The sequence below is a fragment of the Parasteatoda tepidariorum genome, chromosome 8 (assembly GCF_043381705.1).
Source record: "Parasteatoda tepidariorum isolate YZ-2023 chromosome 8, CAS_Ptep_4.0, whole genome shotgun sequence".
NCBI classification, from domain to species: Eukaryota; Metazoa; Arthropoda; class Arachnida; order Araneae; family Theridiidae; genus Parasteatoda; species Parasteatoda tepidariorum.
Window position 1 is genome coordinate 14,192,910 of NC_092211.1, and position 18,959 is coordinate 14,211,868.

General features: G+C 28.4%; 1 protein-coding gene across 1 annotated transcript in view; it reads right to left on the bottom strand.

The window, feature by feature from the left end:
- LOC107450665 (homeobox protein Hox-B4-like) overlaps positions 1 to 16,115 on the bottom strand; it is a 48,092-nt gene extending 31,977 nt beyond the window's left edge. The window contains 1 exon segment of the mRNA NM_001323820.1: positions 15,657 to 16,115. Coding sequence (NP_001310749.1) covers positions 15,657 to 16,098 — 442 coding nt within the window. The 5' untranslated portion in view covers positions 16,099 to 16,115.
- Between the last annotated feature and the right edge of the window lie 2,844 nt (positions 16,116 to 18,959).

Consider the following 18,959-nt stretch of genomic DNA (forward strand, 5'->3'; position numbering starts at 1 on the left):
GGTTTCAATCTTAAAATGATGATGAATTGAACCACAATTTCGATCAAGCAGGACCTCAATATTGCGTAATGAATCTTAACACTTTTAGCGTACGTTCTATTTTCATTAGCACCATGCATTGATTGCATTAAGCTTGAACAATATTATGGTTCAACAGGTTCCAAAACTATTAAACAGTGTACAGGGAAAATACAATATTCATTTACATGCAAATTGGCGTCAACCTTAATAACGTGTTAAATTGAACCATAAAAAGGATAAAAGAATAGTAACAGCATAGTATTTCCCGTTTAGGTTGAACCATAATATCGAGTAATTAAACTTAAGAAAAGATATTATAGTTCCGCAGACTGAAAATTTCTAACAGTATCTATTGTATTTTCCGAGATGAATGCTATTAATTATCATTAAATCAAGCTAACTGATTTAATCAAGCTAAATGAAGCTAACAAAAAATTTAATTCAGCGGTGAACCATAATATCAATACCTTGAAACATTGCAAAGGGATCTCAATCTTATTAAGGTATTAAATTAAACCATAAGGAATATATGGTGTAGAAATATTACTAATTTCTTCCGTTGGGGTTGAACCATGTTGTCAATACCTTGAGACGTTGCAAAGTCACTTGAATCTTATTAAGGTGACGAATTCAACCATGTAAAGATTTTCATGTGGTAACGCCATATTTTTTTCCCATTTAAGCTAAACTATGTATGGAGCTATAATATGGAGCAATCATTTAAGATGTGAGATAATATGAGATGAGAGATAATATGAGATGAGTGTCAATTTATTACCTTATAAATAAAGGATATTACAGGGTGTTCTGCCCAAGACGCTCTAAAATTTCGATCACGTTTTGGAAAAAAGTACAACTAATTGAACTTCTAAAATTCTAAACAATTAACTAAAGCAATTCTTACAATTCTGACTAATTAGCTAAAACACTTCATAACAAACTAAACAATTCATAGAATTCTGAAACATGCTAGGAAAATATAAATAACTGCAGTTTTTGAGCTCTAGTTACGGAATTTTAGAACTTATTTTCAATTAGATCAATATTAAAAATCGCGCAGGAAAAAAAGCTTAGATATTTTTTATCGGATTTCAGATGTTTCGAGTGCATTGTTCGGAACACACACACACAAAAGGAAAAAAAAAAACATCTATTGGAATATGCAACTGCACAACTTTTGTGTTAGCTTAATCAATCCAACTGATAAAATTATTTTCTTAGGTCATTGTTAGATGTAAATAAAGCATAATTCCCGACATCAAAATTCAATCATTAAACAAAAATATTCGCGCCATATCTAATTCATGTCGTTGCATGTTTAGAGTTATTTCATAACACGCCAATAAGCAGCCTTGCCTACTGGTTGAAAGAGAGTTATGTGTATTATTATTACAATCGAATGGGCAAATTTGAAAAATATGCAAATATTGTATTGCTAAAAACCATCAATTTCATACTTTACCTCGATAGTTGACAGGGCATTGAAAATATACGAAAAGAAGTCTAAAATTTTATAATAGATGACTGATTTTATAAACTTAAAAATTTAAAACAAACATTTAAGGTAATTAACTTGATTTATTAACATTTTGCTGTCATTTTTTTTCTTAAAAAATACATGTTATGCTTACATTTGGAATTACCGTGAACAGTTACAGCTGAGGGGTTTGGTAAAAAGTAGTTTTAAAGTCTTCAAACGTTGAATTTTTCTCAAAATGTCTTTTATGATTTACATATATAAATTGGTGAAGTCCTACACTGCAGAAAAAGTTTAGATAAAATTATCGAACTCTTTTGTATCGTATAATGATATTTCTAGTTTAATAAATAAATTTTAACCATTCATTTGGTAGTTTTTCCATTCATATATTACACGAAATTCTGGTTTTAAAAAGGTTAGTTCCCATTACCACTTGTGTAGTAAAAGGTACAAATTTGAAAAGTAAGTTTAACCGAATAAACGGTTTATATGTCATGCAAGATATCATGACAAAATTATCAAATTTTATCACATTTACAAATTTCATTACGCATATAAAACCATATTTTATTGCTGATTTTACCAAAATCCTCACTAAAGAGCTTCGATAAAAATTACCGTACTTTTTGGGCTTCCATTAAGTCGGGACGATGGCAAATTTTACCATATTCTTAAAGTTTTGACCCAACATTTTTATCGATGTACAAATATATTTTATCACCCTAAGTGCAAAACGAGAAGAGTTAATAAAAAATATAATTTTTTTAAAAAAAATATTCATGGTGGTCTAAATATATTACCCTTGATGATTTATTAAGGTTTAATTGTTTCCGGGTCATATTTCTATCCACTGCAAATTTTTATTATGACATTAAAAATGGTCGTTTTTTTTAAAAATGATTTTCAGCTTCAATTCTGTTATAGCCTATCATATGACTTTCAACTCTACTAGTTATATTAATAAACTATAATAAATTTTATCTATATTTATCCAATTATGTGATTTTTCAAGTCTACTAATTCTATTACAGCTGATTATCCTATTGTTAAAACGGAATCTAAGCTCAACAATTTCCATTATAATCTATTATTATGTAATAGTTTTTAACTGCACTAATTCTATTATAATCTATAATTAAATATGACTTTTATATAAATTAATTCTATTACAGAATCTAAGTTTTACTTTTTTTTCTCCCAAATGTATAAAAGATGTTGAACATCATACCTATCAAAGGAAGCAGGTGATTTCCTCACTTTTGCTTTAAAAAAAAAAGGGGGGGGGGCGAGAAAGGGTTTGAGCAATACTTACTTAAGAAATTAATATTTCTTAAATTGCAAATAAATAACAACAAAAAATTATAAAATTTAAAATTTTCAAATAATTTCGTGGAAAAAAAAATAATAGAAAAAAGTTTCTTTAAAAAGTTTCAAGAGTATGAGTTATGACCCCAAAAGGAATGCAGGAACGATTTCTAAAGATTATTATGCTCTAAACTTTATAAAATTAATAAAAACTTACATTTAGTCTTATGAAAAGTCACATCTTTTATTTGAACACATTCTTAAAATTGGAATATAACAATAAAAATCAAAGTTAAAATGAAAAACAAAAGGTTGATGTACTGAAATTTTCCCATGTGGGCTTGAGGTGGTTGGTTAATCATTTATTTTTCTGACATTCAGGGTGAGTCCAAAATTTCCAAAGATGAACTTGCGTAATCTTCGAATGGGCAATTCGAAATTAACTAATTTCTTAAATTTGAACGTAACATTCTTTCCAAATATTATGAATTGCGTACAATTGCGGAATTGGTGCAAGCTATTCCACACCTACTTCGATTACTCTGTCGGATTTAAAATTTACAGTATGGTCGTAAACAAGAACAAAAAGATGAACGAACATCTTATAAGATAAATTATCCCTAAAAATAAACTTATAATGAGATTAAATAATCTAACTATAAAATCACATTTATCTGTTATATGAATAAACCTTCTTGTTGCATGTTAAAATGATAAATGAAGTTTAAAAAATTCTACCGTAATCGAAAAAAAATCTTTATTAGGCTCAATGATATGAAATTAGATTTACATGCTCCAACTGAATGCAGATTCCTCCAGTTCTTTTGTTAGTCACTGCATGATTAATAGAATTCAGGGGTCGAAGTTTTCTTAACAAAAGGGGGTCCTTTTTGCTTTGCCTCGACCCCCCCCCCCACAAAAACAAGTTACGGGGAAAACTAAATTCGAATTTAATCGCTAAACGTTAACTCATTGCCGGTTTTTTCCTTATTGACATCTTACTATAATTTTATAGTTAAAATAGAGAGCGCTGTCTAAAACTAGACAAAACTTAACGGAACAGTTATAAATAAATGGAACTATGTAAACTTCAAGAAAAATCTCGAAAAATTTCTTAAACATTGATCCATAATATCGGTATTGTTCATAATGTTAGGTAACTTAATTAACAACTGATTCAAACTGACAATAGTTATTAATAAGAACAGCTTATTAGTTGGTAAATTGCACTAAAGGTGACTGAGCTTCCGAAAATCGTTTTTTAAATAATTCCTGTCAATAAAAATGTTATTTAAGGTGCAAAAGTACAAAAAAAAAAAAAAAGAATTCATGGGTCACTTTTAGAAGTATTGCAAAGCCAGATTAGTTAATAAACGTAGCGGCTTAAGGAAAAATATGATTTTTTTTTTTAAAGAGCCTTATTATTTAGTGTGTATATAATTCCTCTTGTTACATCCCACGAGTAACATTATTCTTTTTTTCTTATTCTTTATTCAGTGTTCGAAAATGCATTTAAGCTTTATGAAGAAGAAAAAAAAGCACAAACGATAGAAAGTTTAATTTTAAAAGCATAACCAACTAGATTAATTATGAGGACCAAATGTAATGGCAAAACAATAAATTGCTAAATTTAAAAAGAAAACTTTTTCTACTAAACTGAGCATTATATGTAAAGCATTTCTTATATTGTTGACAGCCACGAACAACATAATTTTTTTATTTCTTACTTGCTATTCAAAAATTCTTTTGATGAATATATAATAATAAAGTTAAGAGTTTGTGTGTCTGTCTCATAAGTTCCGAACCATTTGTTTTGTCGTAGTGAAGTTTGGACAGTGGGCAATTTAAGTCCCAGATTCTCGAAATTGCTCGAAAATGAAAACGTTCGTAATTAATTTTTGAAATAGGCCCTTTTGGTATTATGGTAATTGGCGCAATTTTAATCAATACCGAATATACTAATTAAGTAAAATTAGTATGTTTAGAACCTGAATACTGTTTATCATTATTTTGATAGGATGAACTACTGAAAACGTGTTTTGCTTAATCTAATAGCGTAAAACCACCGTCATATACATTTTGGTACATATTTTTCAGTTTTTCGAAGCATCTTTTAGAGTATTAGTAGTTTAATTTTTTTTTCAACTTATGCGGAGAACAGGTACTCGTCTGGTTTATAATAATATATTCAGCCTATTACAATTCTTCTCAAGTAGTTTGAAAAGGGGAAAATAAAAAATGAAGTGTTTATTTATCTCTTGTTTACATAAACCTTAAGCAATTTTCCGTCATCACCACTTGATTTGAGCTATCCGTTACAAACGGAAAACCTGTTCTCATATCTCGTCTGAGAATTAGTCTGACAACAAAAAAGGAAAAGCAACTTGCAAAATCGACAATGATAAATTGGTAGATAAAATCTGATGTTCAATTTTGAATTTGTCTTAAACTCAGGACAAGTAACTGAGCATCAAAACAAAGAAAAGAATTCAAAGTTTTTTCGAGACAAAAAGCGAATTCAGTGAGTATGCAGTATACAGTGGGGGGGAAAATTGAGACAAATAATAAACATTTGTTAAGTGCCACACTTTTACTATGAAACATTCTACTGAAGTTTTCTGACGAATGGACTTGATATATATTTGTGAAATTCTTGTCAAAAATGAAAACACGTCATTATAAGCAGAGGAGAAAACAAAAACACATTGAAATCTAGAAAAATAACTATTGAGGAATAAAATGTCAAGACCTATTAGATTGCAGGTTAAAATTTAGAGGTATTTTTAATAAACGCCTCTCTTTCTTCGAAAATCATAAAAGTTTTGATGCTTTGAACGCACACCTTCCTTCTTTAATAGTGATTTGCACAATTTTAATATTTTTTTTTACTTAATAACTTAAATGTTATTTTTCGACCCATAATGTGAATACTTTTGCTTTGATTTTTGGAAAGGATTTTAAAACAAAACATTAATTCCGTTTTTAATCGGGTGTTCCGTGAAGTCCAATTAAGAACAGACTTTGTGGCACACTCAGTGCTCTTGCATTGTATTTCAGATTATTCCCCCCCCCCTTATTAGAGAGAAGTGAATGCATATCTCTGGTGCAATAATATGCATCACAATAAGTTTAAATCAATTTCAATCAAATTTTTTTCTTCTTCTAGAAAGAACGCCTAATCAATATTAATAAAATGAAGGTGTATGATATTAAATTAGGATTCTGAATATGCGGAATTCAGAATTGTATTTGACTAGTTTTTGATAAGAATCAAAAAATATTCTATAATAATTTTTGCTTTATCTCTCAAATATTGCAACCCAATAGAGGAAAATGGCTTGTGACATATTTTTCAATCTTTTTCTTTCTTAAAAGCATTGAGTCATCCGGCGAAAAATAGATAAAGCAGTTGAGAGTATCATAGAAAATATTCATCCACTATAATAAAAATTTTACTTAGTGGAAAAAACAATAATCACCCTTCATTTGTGAAAATTAGCTATAAAATGCATTTAACATTCTGCCCACCAAAAACGGATGAGACTTTTTTTTTTCAAAAATTATAATAACCTATTATTTTAATAATTCAAATTCTATTAAAAATATCATTCATTTAATTATGAATTATTTAATCTGAAGCAAAATTGAACAATAAGACTTTTCTTTTTAAATATCTTTTTTTAAAAAATCTCTTTCTAAAAAGTTATTTTTTTTACAAAAACTTTTTTAGAAAGTACGTTTTTATTAGGAAAAAAGAATAGATTTTCCTCCGTAAATGATTTTCAGAAGAGAAAAAAAAAATCTCATGTGACATTTCTCGGATTAAAAAAAAATATTATACACGAAAAAATATATTGCTGTACACAGGCCCTTAGGAGCAATAGGTAATTTAAGGTTCCATAATATTGCTACGGAGTTAAAAAGAGTTGATAAAAATCGTAATTGAAAGTAGGCAGCATACTATTACTACGATAAAAAAAAATCAAATGTAGGCATTGTAGGCTCGTGCAATAATGAGTCAATTTTTCACACCACCTTTTACTTTTATTTATTTTGCATTAATATCCAAAAGGTTGCAATTAAAGTTTTAAATTACTGCCAGGTTGAACCATATTGCCGCCATTGTCTTCTGGATTGGGTTCAAAATTACAAGGCTACGGAGTTTAACCAATAGTCGTAAGCCCAAAAATGGGTTGGCTGTTCAACGACGGTTATAAAATAAAAAATAATCAAACACTAAAGCAGCTATGGGCTCTACGAACAGATCACTCACTTCTCAGTGAAATGACCCGGGTTTGAATCTCGGAGTTGACTGGTCATGCTAATTCTGCTCTCGGCTTGTACCAACCGCAATACTGACATAATTATTTCATAGATTTATTTATTTGTTATAATAACAGAATTTGTTAAACTAACAGTACTTATCTGCTTAAAAAACGTTCTTAAATATTAGCATTTTTCTTTGAAATAAAAGGTTTTATAATATCACATCAGCTCTCGTCAGCATCTTTTTTCGGTAAATTTAATAGATTTTTTTTTTTACAGGATGAAAATTAACTTCGAACCTACAGTTAATAATTCACGCATTCTTCATTATAAAAGCGTGTAAAAATACTTTAAAAGTTAATGCAAAATATCAGGATTATTTAGTTGCTAGCCATTTTATTGAAGTCGAAAATATATTAGCAAAACCTATAACCCATATTAATTTTAGCCTAAACGAGTCAGACATTTTTAAAGAATTCTCGCCAAAGCAGTAAGGTTAAATTTTCTAGAAAATAAAAAAAAATTCAATCTGAAGAATCTGGAACTAGTTCTAACTTGTCCTACCGTTTTTGAGTCAGTGACCCCTTCACGTCTGGTGATGTCTTGACATTTACGCGATGTCATGAATATTGATATAATGCCGCGATATTAACCGAACAAAAAGAAATAGGAAATAGAATATTACCGAGAACATAAGGATGGCCTCGAACAATTTTGTTACATTTATTCCATAAAAGCTATGCATTCAGGGCATCAATGGGTAATAATTTAAAAATCGGTTCTCTTTTACTTCGAATCTTCGGCGATTGGCGAGTCACGCTTGACCATCGCAGAATTATAATGACGTGATTACATTTTGAGTTCTTATAATGTGTAAAGGGGTTCGTACCGACACGACTAAATTCAATTTCTTGGTGATGTAATGTAATCCTGATTGTCATCATTTACAGAATTCAATCTTTAGTTTCAAATATGATCGCCATTTTTACGGAAGTACTTTTTTCTCTAAAGCCTTACTTAGTTGTATAGTTTGTTTAAAAAAAAATACAACACACTAAACGTTTGATTACATGGATTCCTTTACAAAATATGTTATGCTACAGCATGATTAAATTTATTGTAAGTGTCGTGACGTTGCTGTTTAGGTAATTGATAAACATCATAGGTGAAAGATTTTGTTTCAAAATAGTGTATTTGGAAAAAAATTATCTTTTCAATGGTTTGAATCTAATTTAAAAGGTTCTCTTCACCATCACGATATTCTAATTAAGCTGATTAAATGAACCATACATTTTGGATGAAAAAAAAATAATGAAAACGGGAACATAACGACTGGGATACTTCGGAGCCGCGGAACTTGCTGTATTGATGAGGAAATAAAGTAACCCACAGGGGAGGGGATGTATAATTTCAGTAAAATACATAAACGGTAGGGCTTGACTTTGACATGCTGCCCTGTTTAAAAAAAGAACTTATGGGGGCGTTTAAATAAAACGAAAAATATGTTTTTCACAATTTTAGGCGCCTTCTTATGTAAGAAAAAACAAGCAATTCCCATCCCATGTCTTAGTAAGAATATTAACACATATTCCTTAAACTTACTGAAGTAATCTATGCCTTTGAATTTTTGGATTACCTTAAAATAGAATTACGAAACGTTACTTTCTTTAAAGCAATACTCAAGTTACTCAGTTTATAAAAAGAAAAAAATATTTTAAAAAAATCCTGAAACTCCTCGAATAAAAATGTTTTTAAATTTTTCTTGCCTGTAACTTAAGTTTTACTCAAAACGTTTTGAAATGTAATCCTTGTGCAAATTTTTTCAGAACTGGCATAGTTTTAATAACATAGATCTCATATTTTGTAGAAGTTTTCAAAAATTTTCAAGTTTTTCTGTTACTCATACACAATTAATTTAAAACAGATATAAATTAAATAATAAAAGTAAGGAAATTCAGATTGCTTATTGTACATTCCTTTCAGCTAATAATTTTAATAATTTTTACAAACTATTTTTGCAATAATTTTTTAAAAGTAATTTTCAACCTGTCAGATTTAGTTGACTTTAGGGACTTGGTTATTTCTGGTAACAAGTATTTCAAAATATCTTTTAACGTTTAGCTTCCTTTCTTTATTTTTAGGTTAATTTAAGTTGAAGGGAATATTACAAAATGTTTACTGCATTAAAGATTCCACATCTTACCTTTCATATTTCAGTTCCAAAGCCTAAATAATTATTCAAATATTTTACTCCTACTAATGGTTTATTCCTCGATTCAAGACGACAAATACAGAAATCATAACTCATATTAGTATATTTGCAGGTGAAAAATCCACAATGTTAAACGTTTAAAAAAATACTTGTTTTTTTATAATTCTTCTTAAAAACAGATTAAATTATTCAGTATGTAATTTAGTTTTTTAAATTCTAAATTAAATGAGATTAAACTATAAGAATTAACAAGAAATTAATTATTTATCCTCTCACTCTTTTCCACCAAATGCAAGTTAATAAACTATCAGACAGTATAAAATTAAAAATTATATTCTGTTTTCTACAGCATGCTTCACATTTTTATATTGTGCTAATGTCTATATAAAAGTTAATATTATGACCACTAAATTGAGGATTATTGAGAATGCTATAGACTTGATAAAAGAGTCCACTGATATAGAAATTTTCAAACAGGGGTTATCCAACCGGGGTTCCAGTAAGATTTCCTAGGGGTACTATAAAAAATTTAAATCCTTCAATTTCGATCAAGCTCCGTTCAGCAGTCTGAGTAAAAACAAAGGGGTCTCTGTCTCAAACAATGTTCTATTGAAAATCATAAAACGAACTTTATAATGTTAAATTTCCAGTCATAACTCAAATTTCTGCGATTAAGAGTAAATTCCCATCCTATTCAATGAAAAAAGTATCATCAAAATTTTATTTATAACTTTGATGTTTATTATTTGTTTGATTAAGAGGTAAATTATTAACTTGAAGGAACAGTAAAAAATTATGTTAGATGCCTGAAAAAATTTGGCTTATTATATGTTATTACGTATTGATATTACAGCCAAACATACAAAATTTTTATGCAAAAGATCTAAATTCTCTTTACGTTTTATTGATTTATTTCATGGGAAAGAAAAATAAAATGAGTACAATACTATGCAAAATTTCTTACATTTTAACCAAGCAATACTTTTTTATAGATATATATAATGAAAACTGTACAATTATATTTCGGGGAAAATAAAATATTTATAAAAAATATCTATTTTTTGATGCAATAGGAAGCCCCATTTTAAATAGTATAGATTACATTTAAGAAAAATTGCAAGCAAATTGAGATACCATTGGTAAAAAATGCGTGTCAAAAAATTTCTTGATTTGAAATGTTTGGAACCACTGTGGATCGAAAGCTACAGGAAAGTATTATCTCTATCAAAAAGAAAATACTGCTTGCAAATTTTCTACTGGAACAAATTAATATTACTCCTCAAAAAGTGAGAACGATAACAGCAGATATTTTATATGCGCTAAATATCCACCACTTATACAATACACTTTTCTATTTATGTTAAATAAAAACTGTAATAGTTTTAACGTTATCAGATTATCTTATACAAAAAATTTATGAGGGAAACTATCGGTGCTCAGTGCGTTACATAGTTTGGACAATCCTGTATTTCCCGCGAATAAAGCTTTGTATCACAAATATTTCATTAAAGTATAAGAAAATATATTCATTAAAGCATAAGAAATAAGAATCATTTCAAGATTGGATAACGAAGTTTAAAGTACTTAATTTAATCTATTTTCGTTAGAAATAATAGCGTAGCTCCATTCATTACATTTTTTGACACCTGCATCGAAACATTAAATTTTAATCTTTCACAGAATAATATTTTTAAAGAATATTTTGTGCTTTTTTTAAGGATATTTATCAAGTAACAGACTTATTTAAAGTCTATGCTTTGATTTCTATTAATAAATATTATCTCTACATGTATAAATTTTTTCTGTCTGTTATATTAACTCAGTTTAAGTCGCGAATATTCAAAAATGGACTATAGACAACAGACAATTTTTAGAACGATATTTAAGGTACACTGAGAAAAAAAATATTGTAAAAACTCAAAACTAACAAAATATGATAAAATTTATCTTGTTTTTGACTCTATGGAAGCACCAAAAAGCTCGGTAACTCTTTGGTAATGATTTTGATAAAATTAACAATATAATGTGGTTTTTCAATAAGAGTTAAAATTCAATAAACGTTTTAAAATTTGGTAATTTTACCATGATAGAGTATTTCATAGAAATCATTAACTCGGTTAAATTTCTTTTTAGGTTTATATTTCTTTCTAAGTACGTGGTAATAAGAACCGTAATGTTTAAAACCTGAATTCCTAGTAAACCGATGTCATAGGAACGGAAAAATTACCAAACGAATGGTTTAAATACCCTATATTTTGATTTTTATTAATCAAAATTATGATATTACCATACATACAGTATTGCCATTACTATACAGTGCAGTAATTTTACCAGAATTCTTTTTTTTTTTTCTGTGAGATTATAAAGACATTCTGCAATGTTGATTCTTATCACTAGACCAAATTATAAATTTACTGTGAGTTAAAATTAAACTAAGCTTTTGTCAGAGCTTTAAGTTTGTGTTTTGGTTCTACCAGTTGATAATTGCCTACAAAAAAAACTAGATTAGAAATTTTTTTATTCAAAATACTTTTGAGCGAGCAACATAATAAACATAAAAAATTCAAAATAATTTCTGTTTGTTTACTTGAAATAACTTATGAGCTTTAAAAAATGTTGCAGACTTCCGAAATGTCTGTCTTCAAGAAGTGTAATTACAACTTAAATATATATCTAGTTTTGGAAAATAAGCAACACAAATTTTCCTCGACATATAGAAATTGAAAAATTTAAAGTAATTATTATTATTATTTTAATTCATAATCTGAGAAATCCTAATCTTAAAGTCGTCTTAAACATTGTTTATAAAAAAATAGAAATTTTTGATTTTCTCATACTTTAAAATGAATAAATATGCATGCAAAAAGAAGAGAAAAAAAATGCAAAAAATTATTTTTTGAAAACGAAAATGACGTACTTCCAAATAATAACAATACAGTTAGAATAATAACTGATAGCATTCATGTAAGAGCGTCAAGAGATAGTTTAATCACTATCAACTCTTATAATTTCAAATGAATAGCCAAACATTCCATTGCACTATTATGGATAATCAATTCATTAAGCTAAGCATCACTTCATAATCATCATGTTATGTCCATAAAAGCTAATTCATTAAAGAAAAACAAAATTGTGTGAGAAAGGGTTTGTTTTTCCACAATGCAGATAGCACTGTGTAATAATTCTCGAAGAGAACTAATTTTCACGTACTGATTTATCAAAACTAAGTAATCCCTAAAATGTAACTATGTACTTTAATTTCTGAGTTAACAAGTGATGTCTTCTTTTTGGATAATTAAATTTTGTTGTAAAACTTAGTTTTAAACAGAATTTTCAATATTATTATTATTACATATTTTTAATTAACAAAGCAAATAGTAAAGCCTCCAAAAAGAATGAGACATTTATTTGGATGATCTATTATTTAAATAAGCAATCAAATAAGAAAAATAGTCTTCGTGCTAGTGTATTCAGCTTAAAAGACATATTTTGCAAGTTTTTACACATCCAATTTACTCATTGTATTATTTTAAAGTATTATAAAATTAGTACTTCTTTAAAAGTACTTAAAAACCAATATTTTAAACATGAATGAAAAAATTTTTGTTTTATGTATGCTAAAATTTTGAATTGAAGTAATTTAAATATGAAAAGAGTTAAATTAAGACTATGATATTTTAATCGTTAAAATGAAGAAAAAATACTTTTATTTCAAGAATTCTTAAACCACTTTTTTAACTCAGATTTTTATTTTATTTCACACAAAAAATTACAAATAATTAAAATGCTAGTAATAATAAGTTCAGATAATTATACCGAGTAATTCACTTAAGTATTAAGTTCTAAGAAAAAAATATATATGATACTTCATTTTTCTTTTTTTAAAATTTTGTTTAAAATGTTTTAATGAAATATTATAATTAACAATTCTGCTTGAAAATATTCTCTTGAGAAGTGGTTTTTCATAAGTTTGCTTTGTAAACAAAGCAATTGATTTAAAAATACAGAATTTGAAAACATCTACAGCGCATACGTATTCTAGTTTTAATTATACCATAAACAGTATTTCATTAGCAATTTAAAATAAAGTAAATGACTTCAATTATGAAACTTAATATTAATGACTATCAGCTGAGCATCTTAATTTAATTTCAATTTTTCAATAAACTAATGCAATGTGTCAGTTTTAAATCAAAATATCTTAGAAGTACCTACGCATTGCTATACAACAGCTATATTGCTAGCGTGTATCCAAAAATAAGTCACATTTGCATAAATAAGAAGTATTTTTGAAACTCTTCTTCGCAATGAAGAATTTTTTAAAATTCTTTAGAATTCAAATCCTTTTTTAAACCTTAAATAATGACTATTGTAATTGCGCAAACTACTTAATTGCCATTTCTTTTCTTAATTCTCCAAGATTCAAAATATATAAATAATGATATCATAAACAATTCTTAAATTTGACGTATTCTAATAAAAATTATTTCAAGCAAACTTTTGTAATTAGAAATGAATGCATTATTACCGAATGGATTATGTATTTATTATAATCAATAACTTTAAAATGTATTTGTGTAATATTATATGTTAGCTATAAGCTAGAATAGCAATAAAGCTGAACCAGTTATTTTTCATAATTTAATATTCAGGCCAATATTCATTAACTATTAGGATTCTTATTTCTAACAACAAAATTCTACAATTATACCATAAATCTTGTTATGTCAAGCTAACTGTAATAACTAAAATGGATATATTTTTACTGATAAAGGATAAATAAAGGAGAACTTATTGTATTGCAATAATAATAAAATACTTTAAATATAGACAAGCAGTGAATGATTCATCAAACAAGTCTATAATTGCCAGAAATTCCGATTGATCATTAAGATAATGAGCGACTGTTTCCAAAACATAAACAATGTTTCGTGAGAAAACGTGCTTAAAAATCTTCTAGGTTCAAAGCGATTACGAGAAGCAATCTTTAAAAAAAAAATGTGCTGTATTTGACATGAGGAAAACAATTTTTTATGCCTAAGAATCAAGCATTTTTTTCAATCCTTCTTTTTAATATACAAAAAGTAAGTTACGAACGTATGTAATAAATTTTTTATAGCCTCAATGTGAACAATAATTCAATGTATTTGTATTTATAGATAATTACACGCAAGAATGCACTGGGAATATTTTATTTGTAGACAGCAAAACACTGCTTAAATAAATGAGATTTGTTTAGTTTAAAAGTAAGGAAACAATAAATCACTTTTAAAATTGCATTGCGAACAATAAACAAAATAAAAACATTGCGCAAAGAAAGTAGATAGATTTTTTTAAGTGTCATATAGATTTTTTAAGCGTCAACATGTAAAAGTCTGGGACGGGACTGTTTTTAGAAATATTTTAATAAAGTATCAGGGCTAGCTTTGTCGCTAAAAACAAAATATCAACTATTTAAAACTTAAAATAACGCGAAAATATTTCTTAAAGCACTAAGCAAACGACCACTTAATATAGCTCACAAAAAGAGTTTAGAGTCAGAAAGAAAATTTGACTGTTAGTAAACTGGAAAAAAAATATTAGTGAAAAGTGAAACTGAAAGAATCGCCCTGTGAAAAAGCAAACTTTAACAACCCTCTTGTCATGAATCAGCTTCCCAAAAAAACTAAAACACAAACAACTGAAACTTATTTAGTCTCATAATAAACAAAAACAGTGAAAAAATTTGTTTAAAGGAACTTAGGTGAACCTAGTAGGAAAAGGATTAGAAAACGATGTCGAAAAATTAAACTTTGTAAAAAGCAAAATAGAAATTTATTGCAGCTTAATACAAATTAACATAAGATCATTTTCAGACGAACTACCGGAATCCAAAAAACACTTCTACTCTTCAAAAAAATTATATTTTAAATTTTTTTTTCAGAAAAAACAAACAAATGAGTGTTTTTCGCTGTTTATTTTCTAAACAAAGAATGATCAATAATTATTTTTTGAATGTTTACTATGAACTAATACAGATATGATAAGTTAACATAATTTAAAATACATGCAAATTTAACTCCCTTGGCGTCAAATAAATAAATACAGATAATAATTCTTTGCGGGTTATCGTCGATCGGTAACAGTTCTTTTTTTCTTTTTCAGTTAAAAAAATCTTCGTAAAAAACATGACAAACAAACCTGGCTAATGTTCAAAACAAACCTCAATCTTCAAAGCAAATTATAACTGCCTCGACAAAATTGTTTTTAGAATCTTTTTACATGATATATAGCCATTTTAACGGACAAATAAAATGTAAATTTTGTAGAAAGCAAAATACTCATTAGGAATCATAATGGTTAAAAATCTTATAAAAGGCAAAATTGACTTACCGGGATTATTTGTATGAACTTTTCTCATCCATGGATATATTACAGGATTATCTGACCCGGAACAGTCCGAATTTTGAGCGTCCGACCTCGGTATGAGGGATCCGGGCGGTGGTGAACTGTCCGGCGAGGATCTGTTGTGAATATGATGAAGACTGTCATCAGTACCAACATGATCAACACTGAGGGGGGTGACAGCATTTTGCTGACTTACACTGCACGATCGCTGATAATAGTGCGGCGAATTGCCGTGGCTCGTATAGCCTCCGACCGCTGTCCCATTCTCGGTCGGCGGGCCATAACTTACAGGGGGTGCGGCATGAAAACTTCCATAATGCGGATAGTAATCCGGAATATAATTTCCCTGTGAATATTCCTCTATCGGCGGAAACTTTGGATCTTGAGCATACTGAGCTGTGTTCATCAAAAAGCTAGACATCGTCATTAATTTTGCTGGTGAATTGGAAGGTAAATAATTTTTCTTAGGATGATGTCGTATAACTCCGAATTAGCTCCTCCCACAGCCATAAATTAGCATATGACGTAAGGGAATAGAACCAATGACGTTACTCCACTCTGACCTCGCGCAGGCTCCGACGTTGATGAATGGTAGACAGTTCCGCCTCCAAGATGGCGGTTGATCGCGCGTCACGCTACTTCTTAGGCTCAAATCGGGTTCGGACCCGTGATTGAGACGTTGTGAGAACACTATAAAGCTCTAAATGGATTATCTTTTGTAAATAAAACCATCATAGAACGGTTTTCTACAGCTGAAAGGTGTAAAAACGCTGAGAAATCGTCTTGAAAACGACGGTACAAATTAACAGGTGGGCAATTATTTATCGGAAAGCCAGCCCAAACTTTCGTAATAATTCTCTGTCTCCTCCGAAAGCGATATGGAACGAAATTCGAACTTTTTACGATCAAATCGTTTTCGGTACAAATCCTGTTCGTTTTCAGTTTAACTTCTCTTGTTTATTTTCAGCATTCTAGATTCATTATAATAATATATAATTGTCAGAATTTTTTTTACTTACGAAACTGAATTTTGTTTTCTAATTTAATCATGTGATAGAATTTTCTTTCGTATTCATTACTGTTATTTAGTACTGACTTATCGATCATCAATATTTCGTTTTCTTTTGACGAAAATTCAATATTTTACCACAAAATTATTTAGAGCAGAAAATCTTAATATGTTACATTTCTTAAGATATCAGAGATAAATATTAAATTTATGTCTATTTTACTATGTTTATAATGTATAGAGTTAAAAACTATTCAAAGTTTTAAGTTTTTTATTTATAGTGTTTTTTTTTTCCTTCTTATTATGACTCACTATAAAAAGAATAAAAACAATTCATTTTGTAAAGGCTATTAATAGTCAAAATCTAAGACAATTTTTAAAAAATTTTCAATGAATTGTAGGATAAATTTTCCTTTGTCTTTGCAGAATTACGTAGGTTAATTAGTTTTTTTCTGACTCCGTCAGAAATATAATTTTCTGCTTCACCTATTTTATTAAATGAATTTTTCACACTTTACAATACACGTAGATGAATCAGACCGTTAATTCGTGCTCAAATTTAACTCGTTATAAACGTTCAATAAAAGTTTTTGAAGACAGAGTTCTGATGCACATCACTTCATAATCGAGCAAGATTTATAAAATTGCTCATTTACATTTAAATTCGAATTTTCGTACTGAAGTCAGTTTAATAAGCATTAAATTCCTTTTAAAAATGCCCACAATTCAAAGTTTATTTGTTACAGTTGAGCAAACACGCTGAAACAGTTCTTCCATAGTCTTCCAATTGCATTTAATTTGTTTTAGTTAATAAGTAATTTTCTCAAAGTCTTGTACAAATTCTAAAGATTAATTTATGCCTTGAAACTAAACTGAGGTGGAAGAAATCTACTTTTCAGATTATGAAGAAACAATTTTTAGCTACACGCTTCTGAATCGAGGCTTCAATATAAGTTTTTCACTAGATTCACAAAATTCAACAAGTAGATTCACATAGTTGGTAAAAGTAGCTCAATAATTTGAATAAACCTGGAAAATAATTTGTTACTAATAGATATTGAAATGTCTTATTCGGGAAAAATCAGTCAGTTGACATTTATTTTCACTTTCATTAAAAGGTTATAAACTGCCATTATACTATGCGATTTACATATATTTTTGTAAACACTGGAATCAGATAGAAATACAGAGAACGCTTTGACTGAAATCGAATGATTTTGACTAAAATAGAATACATCAATAGTTTGTACAGAAGCTGTTTATGGATCTCTAGAAATTGTTTGATAGAGGAGCTTTTGTTTCAAAGTTCATATGAAAGAACAATTTCAGATTCTTAATAACATTGAGACTCTTTAAAATATATACATTAGCTTCTAAACTTACACATTTTAATAAATCAAGGACCTTATACAATAAAATAGAGAAATATCCTTTAACAGAAACCATATCATATGTAATACTGAGACATATTTAAAATTATAATGTGATAATATTATGCCTCATTTGATTCATCAAATCAATTCAAACAAGATCTCCAAAATCAAAATTATGTTCCAACGGAAAAGAAACCTAAGTTAATAAATAAAGCAATTACTAAGTATATTAAAATCTAAGTCAGTTCAAATGAGATTATTTGCAAAAATTGGCAACAAAATCACCTAATTTATAAATATTAACTAATAAATCCAATTCAAACGCCAAAAATAGATGGATCTTGCCATAATTCGCTCACTAATCCTCTGATAACGGCACTTCACAAGACTTTTAAGAAATTCTGTCGAAGTCAAAGCGGAACTTTGCTGACCAGTGGTCATTTAGATCAGCCACTGTCAATCGAGTGATGGGGGGTATCGGATGTGTTCCAGTTATATAGTACAGCCAGGTGCTTCGAAGGGCTCATTCCATTCTTTCTTAATGAACTGTGAAATTGAATCCAAACTCGCTGCGCCGTCCAATGTGCTTCTGAAATTGTTGTTCAATAAACAAAGTTGCCCGATGGAACATTTCCCCAGGGGCCGCCTCCAAATTGCGTTTTCGATCTGCTACTTGATTGTTTTCATTTGTCTTGAAAGGAAAATAAACTCCTCACTTCGAAGTTCAAATATTTTATTAACAATATTCATATAAAAGGTTTATTTGAATATTGATTAGCTTCTTAAATTAGGCATACGCTTTATTAAATGATTAATATATGCATTATTATATTTCTTAATCTACATTATTTGATACATTAGTTTAGTTATTTTTTTGGAATTTCGCTGAATTATTTTCAAATAAAA